Genomic DNA, 25,589 nt, shown 5'->3' on the forward strand with positions numbered 1-25,589 from the left:
CCCACACACACAACAAAGATGGAGGACGACATTCCAGATTTAAGCAGCAGACCACAAATGTATCTGTTTGGTGAGGAGCTCGTTTACTGTAGCTTAAAACCATGTGTTGCACAAAGCAGGGCTAGTATGATCATGTTGTTGTTCATACACTGTTTGTTTGGCCCTTCAAGGGTGATGATGCTTTGTGTTCCAACACAGATAATAACATATGATGATGAGGCTAACCTGCCTCCTGCTGGCGCCAATTCAGCTCTTTTGTCGCGGGAGATCCCCATTGAAATGTAGTCAGAAATGGATCAAAAAGGGTTACGTTTGTCTACATTGTTGCTACTACTCCGATATGCGCGTAGTCGATTACATGTGTGACACCAATAGCCTTGGATCAAGACTATCATAGCTGTATTTGATCGATTTTGACATTTGCATATCTATGATCGGCTTTCTTGGGCTTCACCCCCTAATTGTCACTGGACATTCGCCCATAAAGTCCGTATTACTCCGAACATGTACAAATGCAATATATAAGGTTCTTACCCGGTTGGCCCGAATGTTAACTCGGTATTCGGAGTCTTTGTGCACTGTATTAGTCCATATTTTTCAATAGAGATGTGTCTTAATCCCGTCTGTGCCATGAACGCCATTTTTCCCTACCTTGTTTACTTGTGTAATACCGGCTTTCACCGGATGCGCACCGTCACTACCGCCCATTGAGGGAATCAGGGAATTTCCGACAGAATCCGACACGGACGGGATTAAAACACATATCTATTGAACAATACAGGCTAATACAGTGCACACAGGTTCCGAATGTCGAGTTAACATCCGTCGCTACAGGGCCAGCACTTGATATGCTTTTTTTGTACATGTACGGAGAAGTACGGGCTTTGCGCGCGGATGTCCAGTGACAATCAGGGGGTGAGGCCCAAGAAAGACTATCATAGATACGAAAGTAAAAGTCAGACTCGATAAAATACATCTATGATAGTCTTGATCCAAGGCTATGACACCAACAATACGCTCGTAGTTACACTCTGCTTGCATTGTTTACATCCTATAGGTTGTACCCTCAAGTCGGACAAAAGGGAATTCAAAGTGGACGTTGAAGACGATGATACGGAGCACCAGCTGTCACTCAAAGCCGTAAGAAATATACACTCCTGTTTAAGCACTTATTTTATGCTTTATAAAATGTTTTGAAAAAATTGTGAAATAGCTGATCTGCAAGATCACAACTTGCTCTCGGGGCTGTAGATCTGATTTCTTCCCCCTATGCCCTATAATATATGGTCCACATGCCCAAAAAATATGGACGTGAGGGTATTAAGTCAATAAGGGAGAGCTTATCCTTCATCTCCAAATGTCTACTTCATGGTTCTTCAACAGGGGGTCCGGGGCCCCTAGGGGGTCATCAGAGTTACTACAGGGGCCCACCAAATCTTTTTGTGATAGGAACCTTTTTTTGTACATTAACACTTGAACCCCTAGCATCCCTATTCTGAGGGGAACATTAGCCGAAAATATCAATGACTGCGAGGCATTGTGCGCTTGTAGATTGGCTATTCTTGGCAAAGAGGTTTGGTGTCAGGAAAAAAAAGAGCAGACAATTAATCACAATTATTTGAGCGATAATTAATGGTCAAGTAAAATGTCCTAATCGTGACAACCCTCTAGGTGTGTGTGGGGGCTGACGCCGAGGATGAGCTCCACGTGGTGGAGATCGAAGGCCTAGCGTTCGACGGGAAGACGACCAAAGTCCCTCTAGCTGCCCTGAAACCGTCCGTCCTGCCTTCTGTGAGTACTGTTGTGTTCAAGCATCACACCCAGTAGTGGAAAAACTGCTACATTTCTTTACTTAAGTAAAAGTATCAATACTGCACTGTAGAAACACTCTGTTACAAGTAAAACCTACCAACTAAAGCCTAACATACAGTAAGTTACTCCGGATCAGAGTCTGCTATCATAGTTGAGAACTTGCTGTACTGCTCAGCACAATTTATAACCTTGTGTTGATTTGTGTCTAGTTGGGTTTAGGTGGATTTGAAATCACTCCTCCTGTAACCTTCCGTCTCCATTCCGGCTCTGGACCTATCTATGTCAGTGGACAACATTTTGTCAGTGAGTAGTAATACTACAGCTACTACTAAAGCACCACGGTTCATCCCCATTACTGACACCAGTTCTCATGGATTAAAGTTCTCAATCGCCACGACTGATTTCAGTCATTTGGATTCCATAGAAGCCAGCATGCCGTAAATGAAAGCATGTCCGCACACTACACCACCGATCTACAAGCTCTCAATGCATTGCAGCGCGACGCAATGAGCTTGTAGATAGGCTATTTTCAATATTAGTAGATAGGAACAATATTACTAAAACATCATCATTTTACATATGTTATTTGTTTAGGAGACACAGGGAAAAACCTTTGCCTCGATTACAATTAATAAACGATAATTTAAAAACAAATGTATACTCAAAACAGCAGATCTACAAGCTCACAATCTCTGTTTCGATATCTTTTTGGTTAATTGCCCTACTGCTAGTACTACCATGCATTTGGTTTGATGAGAAGCAGTGGATGACTCACCAGACAGTTGAAAGCTACACTTATGTATACAATCAGGCACAATTAATCAAAGCAAATGATGGACTAGTTAATGTGATGTTGAACTTTAGTATGACGTTGGGTTGTAATAGCAGCTATCTGGGGCATGATTGCGAACGCGGAAGGAGGCGCGCCGGGCGCACCTCCGCCCAAGTGGAGCTTACTATGAAATCCTGCTCGGCTTGTGCGTGTGTGTGTCTGTCTGTGTGCGTGCACTGCCTGTGTGCAGCCTCCAGAGTGCGCCAGAGTGCCGAGCAGGGTTTCATAAACACACACACACAGACGCCTGCACTACAGTGTGGCCATGAAGAACGCAGGAATGTAGACAATGCTCTGATTAAAATGCACACACCTGCAACATATTTCGAGCTGCGTTCGCTTCCAGCGTTCGCGCGTCTTACTTGTATAAATCAGAGATTCTCATACATTGTCATGCCGAGCATTTGTTTCCTTTGCAGGTGTGAAAGACTCAGATGATGACGAGGAGGAGAATAATACCTCACCAGTGAAGAGACCTGCCAGCCTGCAGATGGGGAAGAAGCCTCTGCCGGTAGTTACCATTTTAAAGTTTAATTCAAACATCAGATATCTACAGCATCTCAAACTTTTTCGTGCCAAGGATCCCCAAATTGATATTGTATTTGGCCGCGGAGGCGCGGACCCCCAACTGAAAATGTTTTGTGCCAGGGACCCCCAGAAGAGAAGATGTGTGTTAAAACATTATATTCTAAATGATTCAAAATTTCCCAAACATTTTAGGTATTTTTCAAAGCATAAAACGAAATAGCAGATGTACAAGCAGCTACTGTTGTGAGCTTGTAAAGCTGATGTTTTGGCTAAATATTAACAGAGCTTGTGACTAAATAATAACTACATTGGATCCATTGGAACACAGGTTTTTTTCCCCCCATTTCCTGAAAAGTAAGGGTTTTCTTTTGGACATACAAGGTTGCCGTCCCAAAACAGCGGTGATTGTGTTTTTGAGAGAGCGAGTCCTGTTGTGAGAGAGTCCTCTTGTGTATTGTGGGCACATAGTCCTGTTCAGTGTGAAATAGCTACTGCCAAAGGTTAACCCTTTAAGACCGGGAACGCATCTGTGTCATTTTTTAGATTTCTTTGGCTATTCAAAAATAGCAGATCTACAAGCTCATAGCGTGGCACCGAGTGCCGCACTATGAGCTTGTAGATCTGCTATTTTGGGGGAAAATCGTGAACATTTGTGCAAATCTTTGAATATATATATTTTTTTAAACAATACATACAAATACATTTTTGGGGGTCCCTGGAACAACATATTTTGAGATAGGGGGTCTACGGCCAAATACATATCATTTTGGGTGGTCCTAGACATGAAAATATTTGGGAACCACTGATATCATAGCAACATACATTTTTTTTAAAAACTGTTAGGATTTAGAAGACATTTTTAGAATCCCCCAGAAGGAAAGATTTTTGAGTAAAAGAAAATCACTTTAAACACATATATTCAAAGATTTGCACAAACTTTTTTTGCTTTTAAAAAGAAATAGCAGACCTACAAGCTCGAGCTTGTAGATCTGCTATTTTTGAATAGCCAAAGAAATCTAAAAATGACACCCAGATACGTTCCCGGTCTTAATGGGTTAAGTACACAGAACAGCATTATTGAGGAGATGTATGCACATGTACTTCTGACACAGATGGACCCAGAGCTAGCAAAACATGCAGCTGCATCCTCAAATGAACACGAGTAATGAGCGGCAGGTGCTGTCCGTTCTTGAAGCATGAAAACGCCCACGCCTTCAATTTGGTCTATGCATTTACACAACGATAAAACCCTGAAGCTCAGTTGTAATAACAACATCCATCAAAAAAAAAGGACAATAAATTACCATTATGTGCAGACAAGATAAAAACAAACCACAGTGATTATAAAACCATCTAATCAAAAAACAAATACTGTTCAGTTCATACAAGAGCCTAAAACCCCATTAGAGCTGCAACTATCCATTAATGTCTTAACGATGTATCGATCACTTTTCCGCTTAATTGAATAATGGATATCGTTGCTGTCGGGCAGAAACCATCAAAAGTAGCGGATCCACAAGCTCGAAGTGCAGCACAAAGCGACGCGTTTTGAGCTTGTAGATCTGCTACTTTTGAATTTGAATCCTGAAAAGTAACAGTTTTGGACAGGTTTCCACCCGACAGCAACAATATGCATGTTTTTTTTTTTATCTTTTATACATCAACAAATGGGCACAAAGAAATTATGATATATATATTTTATAATCAAGTAAATCAATTATTACTATATAATAGCGACAATATACAAGCTCACAATGCGTCGTATTGCGACAGCTTGTAGATCTGGAATTATAGAATGGAAATTTAACATAACATAACACTTAACATGACCCTTCCTATTCCTGCGAATGTCCATTATTTTACATTATTTTACAATCGATTAACTGTTGCGCCCCAAAGCCCTGTATAATTCCGGCCTGATTCAGATTGTTCTTAATCTGCAGAAAAAGCTAAAGATGGACTCGGACTCGGACGATGAAGACAACAGCGATGATGACGATGATGAGTATGTCTCTTAAATAGTTTTCTGTGTGTGTGTGTGTGTGTGTGTGTGTGTGTGTGTGTGTGTGAGAGAGACACGTGTCAACTACATTGCTAAATGGCATTTTGTTTGTGTTGCTGTTCCTGTTCTACTCATTGGTTTCCGTCCTGATTTAATTTCCAGTGATGATGACGATGATGAAAGTGACGAAGAGGATACAAAAAAGCAGAAGAAATCAGCAAAAGCGCAACCCAAAAAAGTAAGCCTTTGTTCCTTTCTGTTTATGGACAGATAAATTGTTTGTTTGTCCCGTAAATGCAAAAAACCCAGTAAGCACATGCCGAATAATGAACAGAGGCCCCCAAAGTCTGCTCCAACTGGTCAGAGTTGCAAGCAGTGTTCCTACCACTGATATACAAGGGTTCTCAACCTTTTCAGGCCGCGACCCCTCAAAATAATCATATTTGAACTGGAGAACCCCCCACCCTGACAAGCACTTGGAATTGTAGGAGTTGAGGCATTACATTCAGTTTGACTCGGTTCCACAGATAAATATTGTCACAATCTTTGCCTCTTTCTTATGTAATATTTGACAATTTGGCATTATTTAAAAAGGTCTTAAAAATCCTTAAATTGTCACTTTAGAAATGTGTAGACACCTTGTATACACTTGTATGTTGGTTTGTTCACTGTTGATTGAGAAAACAATGTTGCACATTAAGCTAATTATCTGGGGACCCCGCAAAATAATAATAATTTTGCTGTCCTTGACATTAAAATAGTTTGAGCAGCACTGACAGTGTGATAAAACCGGTTCCGGAAACATTTGCAAATGTGATGGGACCGATTCCAGTTTCACAATGTTGTATCCGGTTCCTCCGGATCCCAGCCCTACACACGGCCCAAAAGTCAATTCTCATGTCCCAGATAAACCCCACCCCAAACGTCCAAGCCTACTATAAAACAACTGACGTCAGATTTAAAAGTCCCAAAGCCACCACCCAAACATAAAAATCACATGATTTTACTGTGCAATTTGAGACATCAGAACAAGGGACTTTAGTGTACTGTAGATGAGTGTGGGGGATTGAAAACACCTAACAATATAAAGTTATTTGTGGTTTTGTTTTCTGACATATGTGCATTTAAGTTCTGTCTTTATATTCTAGTGAGAATGGGAAATTAATACCAGTCACCGTGACCGTCTAAAATGTATTTTGTTACTTTCATTTGGTAAGAAACTGTTTGTTTTCGAGTGTTTGTTTGGCTGATTTTTGAATACTTCAACACAACTTTTGATTGATTGAATACTTCATTCGCAGTTTGCAAAAAGCACAGGAAAGTGTACAGTACAGTTCAATACAAGGTCTGCTAAGAGGATTATCCATTGGGGTCCTTTGTACTCAATTCATCGAAACATTTGATGACAGACAGAGACAACCCCTGGATTAGGGTCTGGGATAAAAACAAGAAAGTGGATAGAGGTTTTTAGTATTTCCAGTCCTGTTCTGTGTCCACCAGGTGTCAGGGCTCGTCCTCATTTGCAGGGGAAGATAATAGCTCTTGAAGTCTCCACACTGGCAATCAAGCTTGTGCAGCTGCAGTTGTCCCTCGCCCCCTTCCTATCCCTGCCCTCGCTGACCGTCCGTCCGTCTGTCCGTCCGGCGCTCGTCTGAGAGACAAAACACGGAACGTTTTCATCTTGTTCCCTCTCTCGCACCCACCTGTTTTCAGAGAGTAAACCACAGGGTCTGGTGTAGGAGTAATGATCGGATTTCTCCTCTGTAATCTACTCGGATTCTCACAGTCTCACCGGCAAGAATGACTTGTAGATGTAGGTTATGCTATATAGCAGACAGCCACCACGCACGCACGTGCGCGCGCACACACACACACGCACGCACGCACACACGCACACACACACACACACACACACACACACACACACACACACACAGGAAGACCAGGCATACATGCATTTGCACACATGCTAGATAGTGTACAAGGTCACAAACAAGCGCACTAGTTGTGTGCATAATATCCTCTTATTTTTCGTGTAACACATGCATAACTTTGTCCCTCTGTCATCCCGCTGTTTATATCATTGCTCTCTTTTGATCGTCTCTCGTGCCATTTCTCCTTTGCACCTGGCCTTTGTCTTTGAACATTGTTTTGCGTGCTAGCGCAATCACTTGCATGCATACACGTGTCTCTCCGTGTGTGTGTGTGTGTGTGTGTGTGTGTGTGTGTGTGTGTGTGTGTGTGTGTGTGTGTGTGTGTGTGTGTGTGTGTGTGTGTGTGTGTGCAGGCACATGTAGCTGCCTCGCTTTTTTTTTTACGCTTGTGTGTGTGTGTGTATCTGTTTGTGATTTTTTTTTTTGTGTAAGGCAGCGTCCCAAATGTAAAACTGTGCCAGGCGAAAAAGATCAAAGCGGGGCAGATGCACATACCTGCGATGTGAGCGCCCATTCTTTTGCCGCAGGGCCAGATGACAGCTGAGCATTTCTGTCACCTGTTGATTTATACAGTCAATTCTTCCTCCTCACACCCTTCCCTTCCCCCTCCCCCTCTGAGGCCGTCACCCCCCCCTCCCCCCCCCCCCCCCATCTATCCCAATCACTTTTTGTATTATCACTTCTGTATTCTAATGACATAGAATGATCTAGACTAGTGGTTCTCAACCTGTGGGTCGGGACCCCCAGGGGGGTCCCCACATGATTTCTTGGGGGTCCCCAAATGACAGTAAAGTGACGATATAAGGACCGTTTAAGACCTTTTGAATACCTAAAAAGTAAGAATTGAATTGAAAAAATACCATTACTGCATAAAAAGTCAACAAAGTATACTATTAAAACTGGTCAAACATTGGCCAAATAATATAAGAAAGATCTAGATCTACAGGCTCACAACGCCTCATATTTTCACAATATTTATCTGTGGAACCGAGTCAAACTAAATGTAATGCCTCAACTCCTACAATTCCTAGTGCTTGTCAGGGTGGGGGAGTCCCCAGTTCAAACTTCAAATATGATTCTTTTGGGGGTCATGGCTTGAAAAGGTTGAGAACCACTGATCTAGACTAGAAAGGTTTTAACCAATCACTATCACCCTCGCATCCCCTATATTGGACACGTAATTCTTCTATTTTCACAGATTTGCAAAGATAACGGTTCTAAAAGCTTTTCGACGGGTCGAATTGCGACGCATTGTGTGAACTTGGAGATCGGCTATTTTCGATACGAATACATGTGTGCCTTGAGATTTTGACTTGCCCGTTCGTGTGGGGCACAAAAAGGTTTGCAAACCACTGGACTAAAGCAGTGGGGCTCTAGGACATAGGGAGGAGCTGCAGGCCAAAAGCACTGGTGGGATTTGACTTGATACTGAGCCAGAAGGGTTACAATGTGTGCTTCCAGAGACAGGGACTTGAGCCACTACACTACACTCTCTCTCTGAGGAGAGGGAGAGAAAGTTAAAGCAGTCAGTGTTGTAGTCTGTGTGCAGCCTGTTTAAAGTCCTGCTCAGTCATTGAACTTGATGCTCAAACCATTCTGCATTCAGATCAATGCATCATTTACTTTTAACCCATTAAGACCTGAAGCCGATTCTACGAATGTCTTCCCAACAGTATTCTGAAAAGGGTATGTTTCTATAATCAGTGGTGCTCAAAACGTTTTCATGTCAAGGATCCCCAAAATTATATGTATTTGGCCGCTGACCTCCATCTCAAAATATTTTGTCCCAGGGACCCCCCCCCCCAGAAGCAAAGATTTGAGTTTAAAATGTTTTAAAACGCTTTAAAACAAGATTTGCACACATTTTCGCGATTTCTCAAAAATAGCAGATGTACAAGCTCAAGCTTGTAGATCTGCTATTTTTGAATAGCCAAAGTGTAAAATAAGGCTTTTTAGCTCAAATAAAAAAATGACACAGATGCGTTCCAGGTCTTAATGGGGTAAACCTGAATGCATGTTGCTCAGCACTGCCTGCGAAAGAGACCGCATCGTTTTCTCTCTTCGCAAATCCAATCTGTCCCGCGTTGAAACGCTGTGTCTCGCTGCTTGCCCCCGTTGGGCCCTGCTCCATCCACCGCCTTCCATTACCTAAGTATTGCTCTAGGAAATTACATGTGTAATTGCCTTGTACCAGTTATGTCAACACGGGCAATTACAGTCCTCGCCATTCCAAAGTGAATACCAGGGATTGCGAGGAAAATGCTGGAGCTCAGAAAATGCATGTACTTGCCGAAGCTATTACCAGGTAATTACACAGGTGACTGAGAGAAACGCGAACCTGACGGGAAAGACCTGCATTAAAGGAGGAACAACAAGGGTTGTTTGTTTTCGGAAACTAAGTGAATGATCAGCAATGACAAATGGAGGACTATCCATGTTCCCTCCATACCGTAAGTTTCTGTTTGGATCCGTCTTATAGCAGCGGTGCCAAATATGTATTACTAGAGAAGAAGGAAGGCACTGGAGCAAACACAGACAATTATTGGATGACCTGATGAAGATGTATTGACATGAAACGTTATTTGCCTGCATCCTATAACTAAAAAAGGCTTTAATTGTCCGTGTTTGCTCCAGTGCCTTCCTTCTTCTACACATACTAGTCCCGCTCCTGAGATGCACCGGACCATCCTAAATTTGGCTTGAGGCGCGGTGTGTGGGACCCCTTTGTGCATGTAATACTAGAGGTTCGGGCCTCGCATGTAGAGTCCGGGCTGCTACACACTACACAGCCCTCACACCTATGTAAAGGCGACCGATATGTCCGAGTCACATAGTGTCGGGGGCTTTGTCAGAGTACCCGTCGTACCCGTCTGTCTGTGTCCCTTTTGTGCCCATATATGGAGATCCCTGATGTCATTAGTATATGACATCAGGGACCCCCTCAGGGTTCATTGAGGGGGTTCTAAATTGACCCTTACATGTCTGTAATTCTGACAGTATACAAATGGAACCAAATGGACCTCAACGGGTCCATTTGGTTCCATTTGTATACTGTCAGAGTTAAGGTGGGTCCTTGAAATTTAAATCTTTGAGAACCACTGGTATATATACCTGTATATTGGCATGCATTGACAGTTCTGGACAACTGGATATCCATATGCCCATATATACAGTCCATATATGGACATGTCGGACGGATCGGCGGTTCTGGACAACCGCATATCCGAACAACTTGGTGGCGGGCACCACACTCCCTCGAGTCCTTGATAATGCACAAGCCGAGTTTGAAGTCGGTCGGTCCCATATAGGCACGTGACCATATTATGTGCATAGCGGTCGGATCTGTGGCTCTGGACAACCGGATCTCCATATATTCCTATATACGGGCGTCTCGGGTTTGTTTATGGTTATGTTTGAGTCATAGTGACATGCCTATATATGGGCGTATCAGGTTTGTTTATGGTTAAGCCTGAGTCATAGTGGCGTGGCCGTGGTCCTGCCTATATATGGGTGTATGGAGTTTGTTTAAGGTTATGTCTGAGTCAGAGTGACGTCTGTCGGTCGGCCGGTCCTCCCTTAAGCCAATTTTAATATAGGTTGCTATGTGGATTCTTTAGCCACTTAAGCCTTAATATCATAAATGGCAAAAACAGCAGATCCGCAAGCTCACAGCACGTCACATGCATAGTTTATCAATGCTGAAGGAATACAGAGAAATCTTAATTCTATCTGCACTATAACTGTATTTTATCAATGCCAACTATATTATCATCATTAGCAATATGAACTATAATAGTCCTATCTCTTATCAATAAGCACATGCTTAAATGTCTCATCCATAATTTCAGAATGGTGCCCCCTTGTGGGAAACACACAGTCATCTCATTAGAGGCTTTGTTTACACCACTGGTGTCTCATTTATAGATCCCCGCGGGGAAAGGCAGGTGTTACAATAACCAGTAGGTGGATAAAGATATTAAATACAGCTTGAAACGAGGAATAGCATCATTATATATATATTAAACGGGTATTAAGTCATACACTCAGTGGCCACTTTATTAGGTACACCTGCTCGTTAACACAAACAGCCTGCTCCTCCAAACAGCCAATCATGTGGCTGCAACGTGATATATATATATATATATCGTCGCTGTCGGGCAGAAACCTTGTACCTGCATATGTTTTTTTTCTTCATAAATTAGTGCCCTACTTTGTTGTAAAAGAATGTCGCATAAAAGTAATGAATTTAGCCGATGTACAAGCTCACAACGCATTGTCAGCTTGTACATTGGCTATTTTCGCTTTTGGAAATATATTTACAGTGAAAGTGGATAATAACTACATTGGATCCAGGTTATTTCTTCCATTCCCTGAAAAGTAACCGGTTTGGATATACAGGGTTCCACCCGACAGCAACAGTATACTATAAAATAAATAAATTCAGACATGGGCAAAAATAACACATCTACGAGATCACATGTTGTTGTTTTTCTGCCCATTCATCTTAGCATTTTGACTGGGTTGCCATTTTTAGAGTTGGATGCATGATATGCATCACCTAGTTTTAGTCTGATGAACACTTTCATATCGTTGCTGTCGGGCAGAACCAGCTTGTAGATTTGCTACTTTTAAATTTGAATCCTGAAAAGTAACCGTTTTGGATGTTCACACCCGACAGAGACGATATGCACACAGCAGCATATCCAAACTATCTAGTCTTGTGTGTCTGTATTGCAATACTATTTCCAAAACCATTCGTTCTCAAGGAAAAGATACTTGTGCTTGTCGTGGAAAGATTCCAGGTTCAGTCCTTGCTACAGTCCTTTCTACACTGTTAAAGGTGGTGTAAGTGTTTGCTTGTATATATAATCCATTGTTTATTCAGTAACAGGGGTGTCCCGTCTCTCCAGCTCTCCAGTAAACAGCTCTTTATACAAATAGCAATGGTTACCATCAGAATATAGAGCTTTAAGCGAAAATATCACTTACAACATCTATCACCCATTAGTGTAAAAATGGAGCTGGAAGATCTATTTTTACAGTATGGCTCTGTAGGCAGCTACCATCTGTCTGTCTGTCTGTCGCGAATCGCTGGACTGATCAGTGTCACATTTCTTGTGCACACTGCCTGTAGGCCAATGTAGTACTGTCCCTCCATGTATTGTTTCCCCCACATATGTTTGATATTTCTTTAAATATTTTTACTTTAATTCTATATATAAAAACGTACTTATGGGTGGGCGGTGGTTGGGCGTCACAAACGTAACATCCGGATTTGATTGGCTAAGCTTAGTGTGACGCAGCGCTGTGATCAGGGCCACTAGATTTTCAGGCCTGAACATCGAGTTTTATAAATGGGGCTCTGGTTGAGTTGAAACCTTGACAAAATTTGGAGATTACTTATGACATAAATAAATATTAAAAGGACCGGCCTATTTTGTGTCAATTAGTTATCTCAGATCCACCTTCTCCATATTGACGTCATCATCAATATGTCAGAAATCCACATGGAAGCCATGCCGTGACTAGACCCCTTCTTGTTACACTCAGAGTTAAATGAACACTCAGGATTTTGTAGTGTACTGATGCGTTCTGTCAAAATATCCTTGAGCAAGACACCGAGGCGCTATCTGCACACTCACTGTGTGAGTCACTGAAGAAGAGCATCAGGTGAATGAATGACTAGCATCTCAATGTTTGCTTCCCCAGAGTCCAGAGTCTCCAGGCAAGAAGCCCAAAGGCGCTGCAGGAAAACAAAATGGCTCTCCAGGAAAACCAGGAATATCAGCAGTCAAACCCTCCACTAAGGTAGGGAAGAGCTACAACACCTGCTCAGACATCTTAACATTATGCTGTGAAGTACTGTGGTCGAAGGGCAGCTGGTATCATACTATCATACATACAGTACACGCACGCACGCGCGCACTGTGCAATATACACCAGAGAGGTGAGGCTTCAGGGAACATTTAAAGAGTTATCATAACATTTGCTGTATATGCATACTTTGTTTGTATATTTCTAATTGACGTTATTACAATGAAATGACACCTGGTAAAGCTATGTTCAGCATACAATGGGGAGACATGGAGGCCATTCAATTGTTTAAAGAATGGACATTTACTAGCAGGCGCAGTGCAGGCAACTCAAACCCAATGCAGTTGGTGTGTTGGCCTTAGCACTTAAAACTCATTGACAAACCTCACAGGACCTTGCCATTCTGCAAGACTCACCGCAATGCCCATAAGAATGTGATAAACCCACATTACAATTAGCTGCGGCCATGGAATACCTCGACTTGGGGACGACTGTCTTTCAAAACGCACCGATTTGAACTTTGTCTGTCTTTAAGCAAACACACCTAACCTCTTGACCTTCGAACGTGTTTCCTCAGGGCAGGGTTTAAACCTGTGACCTTTGTGGCCTGACCCCACCGTCTTGGGTTGCAGCCCACCTTTGATGCCCCCTCCCACCCTGTCCTACCTCTCTAACAGGGGCTTATGAGCACACACACAGGGATACACACCCACATGATGTACACACACATTTGCAAAGTTACTAGCTCTTTTTTTTGTATGATGGAATAGCTTCAAGATAAATGTTATTTGGTAACCACCTGGCGTCCGTATTTTGGGCATGATTTTTCGTGGACATATCAGATCTACAAGCTCACATTTTCAGGTCAGGATACCGATTTGATCCAAATCAGGATAGAGAACTAGGTTCTCTTACATTAAACAAGTGAAATTGGAAGTGATGACGCAAAGACATGAGCAGACAAAATTGGAACTGGAACACTATAAAAATGAAGCTGATAAATGGGTACTCTCTCCTGATTGGCTGAAAATGTGTCCCTACCTGAGAATTTATCTTCTGTTATTTAAAGAGGTGGAGAGACAGGGAGAGCCCTGTGACTGAACAAACACTCTATACAGCAATGATTACTATCAAAAAAACTATCAAACAAAAAAAAGTTTTGTTTTAACCAAAACGTACCCTACCTTTTTGAAGTAAGTGGTTAAAGAACTAATTATTGTCTGGCTGCATGTATTGATATCAAACACTTATAAACCCTGCACACTGTAAACATGAGGGGAAAAAAGGCTGAATCTATCGGATCCCTAAAGGGCCCAGAAATTCAGACATGACGTACAACCCAAATGTACGCCCATGTGATTTGCAGCAGAACAACCAAAGCATCTCCTGTGCCGTCAGTTTCGCCGGCCCGTTGAGCTTTGAATGCCCCCCCGTCCCTCCCCATCCCCATCCCGTCCCACCACACGCCCCCTCTTTTGCACAACAACTGTTCCCTCCTGACAACCTCTTGACACCCCTCACTTCCTGGACCACACCTTCTCCCAATTGCTCTCATTACCAGTGTTTGATGTCTAGTGCCGTTCGGCGCTCCCAGATGCCCCTAAGGATTGAGGAAGCGGGTGTGGATTTTTTTTTTCTTCCTTTCTTTCCAAAGTGCAGGTGACTGGTCATTAGATTGGGCTTGTCAGATCTTTTGCCAGTACCATATTTCTCGCCTCTCACATCCCAGCGTGCAGCGACACCTTGCATTACGCGCTCGTACAAGAACTAATGGTTTACAATCGGAAACTTGCTGATCTGGAGTCTGTCTCCTTAGTCAGGTCTTCCTTTTTCGCTCTTTTTTTTTGGGTTGACAGATCTGGAGAGGCTGACTTAATGGATGCCTCTGAGCGGACCTCGTTGGTGTAAACTTTTTAACCTCTTCACTTAACCTTCTCCCGAAACAGTGTCAGTCATTTGTTTTTGATGACTAATTGACGTACCGTAACAGGTGTCCTTTCTTGTCTACCTGTTTTGACTGATTTGGCCTTGGAGTCCCCACCCACAATTTCCCCAAAGAACACGGTTTTGTCTAGGGCCTCTTTAGCCAGTGGTTCTCAAACATTTTCATATCAAGGACCCCCAAAATAATGTGTATTTGGCTGCCGACCCTCGTCAAAAAAGATTTTCTGCCAGGGAGGGACCCAATATAAGATTTGTGTTGTTAAAAGGTTTAAAAAAAAAAAAGTGTCAACGCAACGCGTTGTGAGCTTGTCGATCTGCTATTTTCAAATAGCCTACGTATGTAGGGTAAAATTGTTTAAACTGATTTTGATGTTAGAGTAACCCATTTTGCTGGGGACCCCCTGGAACCTCCTCAAGGACCCCTAGGGGTCCGCGGACCTCATTATTAGAACCACTGTCTTTAGCAATATGTTATCCATGTGGTTCCAGATGAGCCCATAACATTATTGTATTGCTGTCACACTTTAGATTTTAGGCTTACAGCTTAAACCTGATTTATACTTTGTCGTCCAATCATATCACTCCCTGAAAATAACACATTTTCAACTGAAAAGATGATAAATTACCCATTTACTATTAGATTGTGACAATACAAGTAACCACTTGAACCCTAGCGTCCCTATTCTGGGCATGTCATCAAGGCTAACAGATGAAAATAACAGATGTAAGCTCACAACGCAAGCTTGTTGATTGGTTAACTTTTGGCAAAGAGATTTGGTGTTGAGGCAAAAAACAATAGGGGTGGCCAAGAATAGTCCCCTGGGGGACCGTGGTCAACGAAGTAACACAGGTTTAAGTGGTTAGCCTGCCATGTCACAGCTATTGTGTAGTTATAGGACAAGAAACAGGGGGTCAAGAGCTCAGATGTTTCTTTCCCATCCCCTTCCCCTTGGGCCATCTAACCCAGTGGTTCTCAAACTTTTTCATGTCAAGGACAGGATGTATTTGGCCGTGGACCCCCATCTCAAAATATTTTGTTCCAGGGGCCCCCAGAAACAAAGGTTTAAGTTACAAATGCTCGCTTTAAAATATATTTTAAAGCAAAGTTTTCCCGATATCAAAAACATAGCCAAAGTATAAAATAATGGTAATAAATGGTTACACAGATGCGTTCATGGTTTTATTGGGTTAAGTGGTTAGCCTGCCATGTCACAGCTATTGTGTAGTTCTAGGACAAGAGTACAAGAAACAGGGGGTCAAGAGCTCAGATGTTTCTCTCCCATCCCCTTCCCCTTGGGCCGTCTAACCCTCCTCATTCCAACAAAGTGACAAAACCACGGGCCCAGCCAGACTCTGGGCAGAGCAGAGGTGTCCCAGGCATGTGTTGTGTGCAACGGACTGGAGACGAGCGCTTGCATTAAAAGATAGCGTGCCAGCGATTAAGTTCCATGTCCCGTGGCATCTGTAATCAGCGTCTGGACCAGATGAAAAAGCTTTGTCTGTTTATCAGCTGTTTGAGGCCCACAGCTGTCCTTTTGGAACTGGAGTGCCGCCCCTAAATAATAAATACGTAGCGCATTTGTCTGGCTTCGAGCCAATGGCATATATATGGTCGCTTTTTCAGCAGTTTTGTACGTGTGCGCGTGCACGTGTCCAGGCGCACGTAAAGGTTTTCCTGTTGTTTTCTTTCCGTTTGATCTGTGCCATAAAATGTTAATATCTAGGGGACAGGGGCAGATTGCATTTTTCTGCAAACCACAAAGTGGAGGAGTTTGTTCTCTAACTGTAACGTCCAACCTCTTTTAAGTGTATTCTGTTGTTCGTCTGAGAACAGTTTTTAATTTGTTTAAGAATCGAGTAGCCTTTAATTTTTTTTCTTAATTATTCATCTCTAGATGTGGTCCTCGTACATTTTAAAGCAGAAATGTCTACTTTAAGGAAGCAGTACTGGGAACTTTAAAAGAAACCACATCCACCGTGCCCCAGCTGTTTGGACCTGAACCCTACATGTTTTCTGCAAGTCACTGGGCAAAAAAATGTCCTCTATAAGTCTCTCCTCTCTTGTTTCAAATGTGTTTTCAGACTATCAATGAAACCCTGCAATTTCAGTGGATTCCAGCCTGGCCTTACATGTAGGAACAAGCTCCATCGCTTGTGTAACATACAGCCCATCAGCCCATGGTGTGTGTGTGTGTGTGTGTGTGTGTGTGTGTGTGTGTGTGTGTGTGTGTGTGTGTGTGTGTGTGTGTGTGTGTGTGTATGTGTGAGAGAGAGAGAGGGAGTGTGTGTGTGTGTGTGTGTGTTGGGTCACATTCATACACACACACACACACACACACTTCCTAATTTGAGGACCTGTGAGGCCCAGGCTGCCCAAGTCTGGACACACCTGTAGCGTACTTTGCAATAGTGTGTTCCCAGAATGCACCTCTCAGTCTAACACAAGCACTGGTGGGGCCTCTTCGCGTGTCAAGGGAACACTGTTCTGATATCGGCACAGAGGGACAGCTCAGAAGTGATGTTTTCTTTAGACTGTTGGCTTATGACAGATTATCGTCAATGTATTATTCAACATATAAACGAAAGGATTATTATTATCTGGTGTTTAGTAGAGGTATTATGATGTTTTGTGGACCGGAGAGTCCAGCAACATCTCCACTTAACAAAGGGAAGACTGACCCCTTCTTTTTCATGTAGCTGTTAGGAGTTTCCCGCCACTGACTAACAAAGCCTTTTCCCTTTTTTTCTCTCCTTTTCTTTCTGCCTCTCTCAACAACAATGTGCTCCTATTGCTCAATAGAGCTTGGGCTTGCCCTCTCCTGCTATGAGACAATAAAAAGGATAATTTGTACCCGATGTATTGTGTAGTTAGGGTAGAATTTGTTGCCCTTTTGTATGCTTTTATCTCATTCCAGCTGGTTGCCCATACCAAGGCTGTCGGAGCAGGTGCGGATCAAATGGGTCACAGTAAAACTGGAGCCCAGAGCCTGGTCCTGAATATAGGCCATTGACCATGATCACACAGTGGCTAATTTTCTCTTACATCAATTCGGGCTGTCACGATTATGACATTTTACATGACGATTAATTGTCACGCAAATAATTGCGATTAATGATTTAAAGGGATTTAAAGGGGTTCACCCCAAAATGACTTTTTTTCTATAGTCACCGCATGGAGACTTGAATTCATGGATATTATTTTGTTTTTGTCGCATTCCTAAGCCAATAATTTGATGACCGGCAGCGGTTCCGGTAGGAGACACAAAGAGTCTCCTTTGTGTCTCCTTCAGAACTGTTGCCTACCGGTCCGCTGGTCATCAAATTATTGGCTTAGGAATGCGACAAAACCCCAAAAATATCCATGAATTCAAGTCTCCATGGGGTGACTAATCGATTAAAAAAAAAATTACATTTCTGTTTTTAGGCTTTGAAGTTGCACAGGGCAGATATGACAAATAACCTGATTATACAAATAATGATGATATTTAATAACTTTACACTTTCAAAAAAACATTAATAGTGGAAATAGCCACTGCTTCTACTACTACAGGCCTAACATCAATAGAGCAGATTTGTAGACACTATGGTCGTATGATGGAGTATAACCCCCCCCCTCAAATTCATCAGCAGTAAGTTTACATTGGACATTTCTTTTCAATTCCAGACAACCCCGAAGACGGTAAAAGACAAGGCTGCGGCCGGTCCATCCAACTCTCTCTCGTTGGCTGACATCAAGAACAAGCTGGCGTCGGCAGCCAAAGATGTAAGAATATCATTCATCTTCATACATGATGATGATGATGAATGGCTACACATAAAACAAAAGTACTACGGTTTTGATATGGATTATGAGATATGTGGAAGCCACTTACATTGTTAAGTTCATTTTATAACTGCCTTAAATCGTAGCTTATGACATCGTAATTCTCTTGCTTTCAGGGAAAGGGATTACCGAGGACAGAGCAGAAGTTCGAAAATTTTGCCAAAAGTTCTTTTAGAGTCACTGATAAAAAAGTAAGTAAACCTTTTTTTGTGTCTCTCTTTCTGATTTGTAGTTAATGTACGTGTAATCACAGTCTTCTTCTCCCCGGGTGAGGTGAGGGAAAATAGGATCGATCATGTGGGGACCCCCTGGGGGGGTCCTCACATAATTTTGGGGGGGGGGTCCCCAGATGACCTGGGGTTTCCGGCCCCCACTCGTATTGCTTTTTAATAATTTACTTTAAAAAACACAATATTTGTTTCTAAGCCAATTTTTCTCTGCTTTTCTAACACCTTCTGAATCGCTTATAAAACGGGGAGTATGTTTTATGCAGCTGAACTGGAAAAACAAATACGATAGTTATCATTTTACCAGTGTTTAATCAACCCACCTGAGGGCAAAAATAATGTACAGTAAAACGGAGAGAAAGAGAGCGAGATTGAGAGAGAGAAAATGTTGACCATATGGGGCCTATATAGACTAAACTACTACATCACAACATATAGATTAACACCCAGGCATTAGTTGTTGCCCTTGGTAACCATCCTCGGGCAATGATGAATGCCTGGGTGATAATCTATAATATGTATTGTGTCATACGAAAAAGTACAAAAACAAAAAAAGCAGTAATATTGTGTAGTCCCAATAACAAGCTACCTGGATTCCTACACAGTCCTCCTACCTCATACTGTCCAGCATATCTCGCACACGGCTCTGCAACGGACTGCGGCACAACGTGATTTATGTTCATTTTGCGTCAGTGGACTGTTTGGGGATGGAATGGGAGTATTCCTGCCAAGGCAAACTCTTTTCCCCAGTGATTTACTGGTCAGCTCTCTCACAAGTGTGTCTTTTGTAGCCTTAATGAAGGGACTAGGAGGTAGTGTATGCCGACCGGTACCAGTCTCCCTCATGTTCAAGGTCTTTGACCAAAACCCTGAAAGCAGCTTTTCTAACGTCAGGATTTAAAGCTTTTTTCCTACCACCACCACCATAACACCTGCCCTTTTTTACGGGAAAAGTAGCAACCTCCAGGACAGTTGGTTTACCAACTTAGACCTGCTTAGATGGGTGAGCAAAAACAATCCTGTTTAGCCACGATTAAGCTTCGTCTTTGCTTAGATTTTGGCCCATTTATACAATGCAATGCTGATTCCGAAATAATGTGGATACCACACAACATATCATCTTTGTCGGGTGGAAAGCTCATATGACCAAAACTGTTACTTTTCAGGATTCAAATAAAAAAATAGCACAAGCACATAGCTCAAAACGTATCGCTTCGTGCCGCGTTTCGAGCTTGTAGATCTACTACTTTTGATACTTGTGTGTGACACTGTAGTATGATCAAGTAGGGAAAAAACAAAAAGTTTGAATATGGAGATAAGAGGGTTCTGCCCGACAGCAACGATATGCATTTTCCCAAGTATCTTGAATACAGCCATTTAATTTGCACTATGCCATTTTGACATGTATTTTTTTTTCTTTCACTGATGCAGTAATGAGCAGGTGAAATCTCTTTTTAGACATGAGCGAGGACTGGGGTGGACAGAGAAGGGAATGGGGTGGTTGACGGTGGTGGGGGGGGGGGCTGTTGTTGATCCCAATGTGTAGAAACATCTGTGGAAGCGCTTTGGTTTCCTCAGCCAAAGCTGAGATCTGTCAGAGCCGGAGCACCTAGTCATATACTCTGGTATGTAGTGCTAGCCCCCACCCATCCCCTTGCTGTACCCCGACTGCTCCGGATAAACTCATTGTTCCCACAGGCCAGGCGCTCCGAAGCAGCGCACTGTAGTAAAGGGGGGAAAAAGAGAGAGAGGTGACTCATTCCTCTCATGCTGGATAGCACATCATTTGGATGCTTTATAATTAGTCTCTGTCTTTGTCTCTCTCTTTCTCTGGCTCTGTCTCTCTGTCTCTCTCTGTCCTCTTTACTGTGGAATCTCATCCTTTGCCTTTTGCTATCTGTCTCTACCTTTCGTCCTCGCCACCCCCCCCCCCCCCCCTCCCCCTTTCTCTCTACTTTCCTCAGGTAATCAAGGAACTCTGGAACTTTTTAAACACACTGAAGACTGCAAAGAAATGATAAACTTGTGTTGTGAAAAAAAGAAAAGAAAGAAAAAAGAAAAACATGTTTTTGCATCCTCTGTAAGACATTTAAAGGCACAGTCAGTGAGGTTTCCTATTCAGACTAGTCACTGTCAATCCTGCACAGTACAGTATGAGTATGTGGGTTAATAATAATAAAAAAAACAACAACATTCAAACTTGTCATCGTAATGCATTGTTTTAGGCTTCATGATATTTTTGCTTTTCGGTTTAAATATGCAATAGGAGATACTGCAGAATGTGCCTTTAAATAACTGTACTGTAAATGCAGCTGAAGTCTTTTACAAAAGGACATGATACTACAACAGCATAGAGCTCCCATGACGTCGGACATTGTACCACCTCATTATTGCAGAGTCCTGGTCTCTTCTCTGCAAACTGCACTTATACTGTTAAATTCCGGCCCAGCTCCGGTTTCTTGAACAGTAATTCATTTCAGGGGTAGCTTCATAATAACTTTTAATTCCTTGTGTTACTTATTGTCACCTTCGTAAAATAATGGCCTACGTCATTTTTTTAGTAAATGTTTTGTTTTGGCCTAAATCAGCTCTTCATGACACTGGCCACCTGTGGTAAAATCACCTACATCCTTATTGAGAAGGATCATGCTGTTCCCACCCCAGTAATATAATGGCCTATCTCGAGAGTGTGACCTAGGCCATTTAATGGCCTAAGTCACTAAGACAATGTGACTTAGGCAAAAAAAAGTCTGGAGTAAGTCACTTACTCCATTCATAATTTGGCCTTAGTCAGGTTTACAATAATTGCCTAAGTCAAAACACAAATTGGCTTAAGTCATTTAATCCTCTTGTGTTGCATAACTGACATACAGCGTTATTTGCATGTCATTAGTCTTATATTGCTATAAACGTTTAGGGTGAAATGATTACGAAATATCATATAGTTTTGTTTTGGTTTAGTTTTTTTTGTCAGTTTTCTGAACAACTTGAAAAAATGACATAGGCCATTATTTTAGCAGGGTGACGTTATGCTTTTATCACCTGGCATTCAAAGGTGACAATTTGTAGTGTAGGTGTCTGGTTTGGCTGCATACAGGACACTCACATGGGACAGTTTCTTTTAGGGTCTGATCAAAGCTCTACAGTATAGTACCAATATGGCAGCTTTAGACATATTTTAAGTGTATGCTTAAATACATCAGCCGGACTAATGGCTTATTTAGCAGCTTGGATCTGTTTATTGGATCTTCATAGTGAAATGTTATTAAGGTGATTTTTTAATTTTAGTTAAGTTTTTTGGTTGTTCAAATTGTTTATTTTTTTAAATGTTCAGTTCAGTTCCCCCTTTTACATGTTGTCGTTTCTAGCCTCGTTTTAAATGTACCTTTCTTTCTTTTTAACACATTGTTTGTGATATCATGATTTTTTATTCCCTATTTGGATGACTTTGAAACCATTGACTTCAATACGTCCCACTGAAACGATTGTAGCCATTGTTGTTGAGATAACTGATCTTTGGATTGAATTATGTCATCGCTGTCGGGTGGAAACCTCATATGTCCAAAACTGTTACTTTTCAGGATTCAAATTCAAAAGTAGCAACCTCAAAACGCCCGTTCGAGCTTGTGGATCTGCTACTTTTGATGCTTTTGTGTGACGCTGTAGCATGATCAAGTAGGGCGTTAATTTACGAAAAAACACGGAAAGTTAGAATATGGTTAGAATATAGAATATGCTCGCTGTTTGGTTGGAATCCTGTCATAATAAAACTCCTATTAATTTGTTAACTGGTGTTATGATTGTGTGCTTCAAACATTTGTGTCCAGACCCAGTTTTTTGATTAATTCAAATCACTGCTACTGGCTCAGAGGTTTTTAACCCTTTAAAACCTGAATCCGATTCCACAAATGCATTCTAAATCAGTAGTGTAAAAAAATAGCAGATGTACAAGCTGCCATGCTGTGAGCTTGTATCTGCTATTTTTGACTAGCCAACGCAAAAATCTAAAATGACACTTTCCCGGTTTTAATGGGTCAAGTTTGGTTGGTTGTATGTTTAGATTAATAATTACCTCGATCCACCCAATCTATAGCCTGTAATTGTCATGACATGGTGCAAACAGTGACACTATTTGAAACTTTGTGTGAGACCTAAACTCCATTGTTATCAGTAGGAGAGTGGAGAGAATGTTGGTGCTTCATGGTTTGTGCATCAATTGGAAGTGGTGGAAGAAGTACTCAAATGTTTTACTTAAGTAAAAGTATCAATCCCGCAATTCCTGTAGAAACACTCTGTACAAGTAAAAGTCTGGTAATCAAAATTGACTTGAGTAAAAGTACAAAAGTATGGGCATCAAAATATACTTTAAGTACCAAAAAATGTAAACTCTCGAAACTTGCAGATCTACAAGCTCACAAGGCGTTGTGAGCTTGTAGATCTGCTATTTTCAAATAGCCAAAGTATGTATGGCTGAAGTGGTTAGTGTATGTTGTACAAAGTAACTAAAGTTTTCAAATAATTCAGTAGTGGAGTAAAAGTACAATATTTGTCTCTGAGATGTAGTAGGGTAGAAGTAAAAGTATAGAAAATTGGAAATACTGTACTTAGTACGTACTTATCTCGATTAATTGAATACACAGGACCTCAATGGAAACAAGCCCTGGGCTTATTGGGTTATCCTTTTAGCATCCTTTTGTATAAATCTGTGCCACCTGCCTTTTTTTTGCAAACTGTTAAAGTATACAATCAATCAAAAAGTTACTTTCCACCACTGTCAATTGGTCATTTGGGTGGAAGGCCCTGGGACCATTAACATAAGTGACGTCTGACCATGGGCCATGTCAGGTGCTTTTCTTCTCCCCACAAACTAGTTTCTCCTCTCTCTGGTTCAATGTTTCACAATCAGTGATATGTGTGTTGAGGTGATGGAGCAAAACGTTCATCGTCTCGGACCCATCCACAACACGACCACACCGTTAGATTTTGATGAAGAAAGCTAGTAATTTGTGTGATTTGTATGATGGCCAATACTGTATGTATGTATACGCATCTCCGTTTATTTGCCTGTATCATTCACCCGAATAAACTGAGTTCTAGTTAACTTCAAGAGGACATGTTATTTATTATGACATATACATAGATGGAGACAAACAATCTATTTGATGGTACCTTCTGAAAGTATATGTATTCATTAATTAGTTTCAAAGAAAGTGATTAAAGTATCACATTTCAGCAGTCAATATTTTCAATACAACAGACCCAGTTTATGAATGCTATCATTTTTGACAACCACTGTGGCGATTGATTGAATACTTTATTAGCAGTTTGAAGCAGTACAGCAGTATATTACAAACTAGAAAAAGTGCTCCTCGGAGCACAAGTCTCCGCCAGGTCAGGTAGGTTATTATGGCCTCCTGGTGGCGCTATAATAGGCCAATGTGAAAAGGGTGCCATTTGTACCTCAACGTAGTGCAAATGTGCATTCAAAGTTTCACCGCAATCGGACGCTGCCTTCATGATTTGCGGCATTTTGTTCAAAACGGGCCACTCCTGCAAACATTACATGTCAATGTTAGCCAATCAGGATGGAATATGAAAAATCAAACCGTCTTGATCACATGACTATAAAGATCATGTGTTTTTGGATCAAATCTGAAGGCTTAATATCAAAAAATGTGTTTTACATAAGTTATAAAAGGAAAATCTGAAAAATGCAGGACAAATGTTTTTCCTTGGCCTCTAGAGAGTGTGCATACAAAGTTTTACACTGATCGGTGCAGTTATAGGTAAAAACACGAATCGGCCTGTTACAGCGCCACCATGAGGCTGATTTGAACATTTTCAAATGGCATTTCTTCCTCGGCCTAATGGGATTGTGTGTGCAAAATTTCACTGAAATTGCATGCTGTGTTCATGATTTGAGGCATTTTGTTCGAAACGGAGTACTCCTGCAAACTTTGAAAGACAATTTTTGCCAATCAGGATGGAATATGAAAAATCTGAAATGAGCCGTTTCTTTTAATGACTATAGAGATACTGTGTACCGATTTGGGGGATTTTTGGCCAAAATCTGTTGGAGTACTGTTCAAAAATGTGTTTTGCACAAATCGGCCTCCTGGTGGCGCTATAAAAGGCCCATGTGAAAAATTTGGAGCAGAGCACTCCCTGGCATCCAGGGAGTGTGTGTGCACAGTTTCACTGCGATCAAGCCAACGGTGCCAGAGATTAGCTGTCCACAAAATGACAGAATGACACACGGACGGACACACACACACACACACACACACACACACACACACACACACACGGACGGACGGACGGACAGGGGATAAAACATACTTTCTCGCCATGCCTTTCGGCCTGGCGGAGACAACTATGGCAAAAGGCTGGGGGGGGGGGGGGGGGGTTTGTTTTCATTGTGATCCATTGTACTCGATTCAATTATTGCAGTGGTTAGCACTGTCGCTTCACAGCTAGGATGACCTGGTTTCTTGTGTGTTCTCTGCATTTGTGTGGGCTTCCTGCCACACCAAAAGACGTATCATAGGGCAGCCATGAGCTGAATGGCTAGAACAAGGGTTCCCAAACCTTTCAGGCTGTGACCCCCCAAAATAATCATATCTGAACTGACAAGCATTTTGAATTGTAGGCATTATACATTTAATTTGACTCG

At 41.9% G+C, this 25,589-nt stretch overlaps 1 protein-coding gene across 3 annotated transcripts; it reads left to right on the forward strand.

Annotated features, from left to right (window-relative positions):
• On the forward strand, nucleotides 1-23,982 carry npm1b (nucleophosmin 1b). Of its 3 annotated transcripts, XR_014599532.1 has the most exons (12): nucleotides 1-70; nucleotides 1,058-1,140; nucleotides 1,672-1,791; nucleotides 2,022-2,115; nucleotides 3,064-3,155; nucleotides 5,116-5,177; nucleotides 5,337-5,412; nucleotides 12,818-12,916; nucleotides 18,531-18,629; nucleotides 18,806-18,880; nucleotides 20,881-21,937; nucleotides 21,972-23,982. XR_014599532.1 is itself a non-coding variant. In XM_084041300.1 (11 exons), exons 1-11 carry the CDS (start codon nucleotides 19-21, stop codon nucleotides 20,932-20,934), a joined length of 906 nt encoding a protein of 301 aa, XP_083897426.1. In that variant the 5' UTR covers nucleotides 1-18; the 3' UTR covers nucleotides 20,935-21,962. The 3 variants fall into 3 exon arrangements, 2 of the variants coding, with proteins under 2 accessions (XP_083897426.1, XP_083897427.1); XM_084041300.1 differs by lacking the exon at nucleotides 21,972-23,982 and having other exon boundaries at nucleotides 20,881-21,962; XM_084041301.1 differs by lacking the exon at nucleotides 21,972-23,982 and having other exon boundaries at nucleotides 5,116-5,174; nucleotides 20,881-21,962.
• The last annotated feature ends 1,607 nt before the right edge of the window (nucleotides 23,983-25,589 follow it).

This window comes from Gymnoscopelus microlampas, assembly GCF_963454915.1.
Source record: "Gymnoscopelus microlampas genome assembly, chromosome: 18".
Classification (NCBI taxonomy): Eukaryota; Metazoa; Chordata; class Actinopteri; order Myctophiformes; family Myctophidae; genus Gymnoscopelus; species Gymnoscopelus microlampas.

Coding starts and splice junctions, on each gene's coding strand:
- npm1b (XM_084041300.1), top strand. CDS start 19: ATGGAGGACGACATTCCAGATTTAAGCAGCAGACCACAAATGTATCTG. Junction 1,792..2,021: donor AACCGTCCGTCCTGCCTTCT/GTGAGTACTGTT, acceptor ATTTGTGTCTAG/TTGGGTTTAGGTGGATTTGA. Junction 18,881..20,880: donor TTAGAGTCACTGATAAAAAA/GTAAGTAAACCT, acceptor TACTTTCCTCAG/GTAATCAAGGAACTCTGGAA.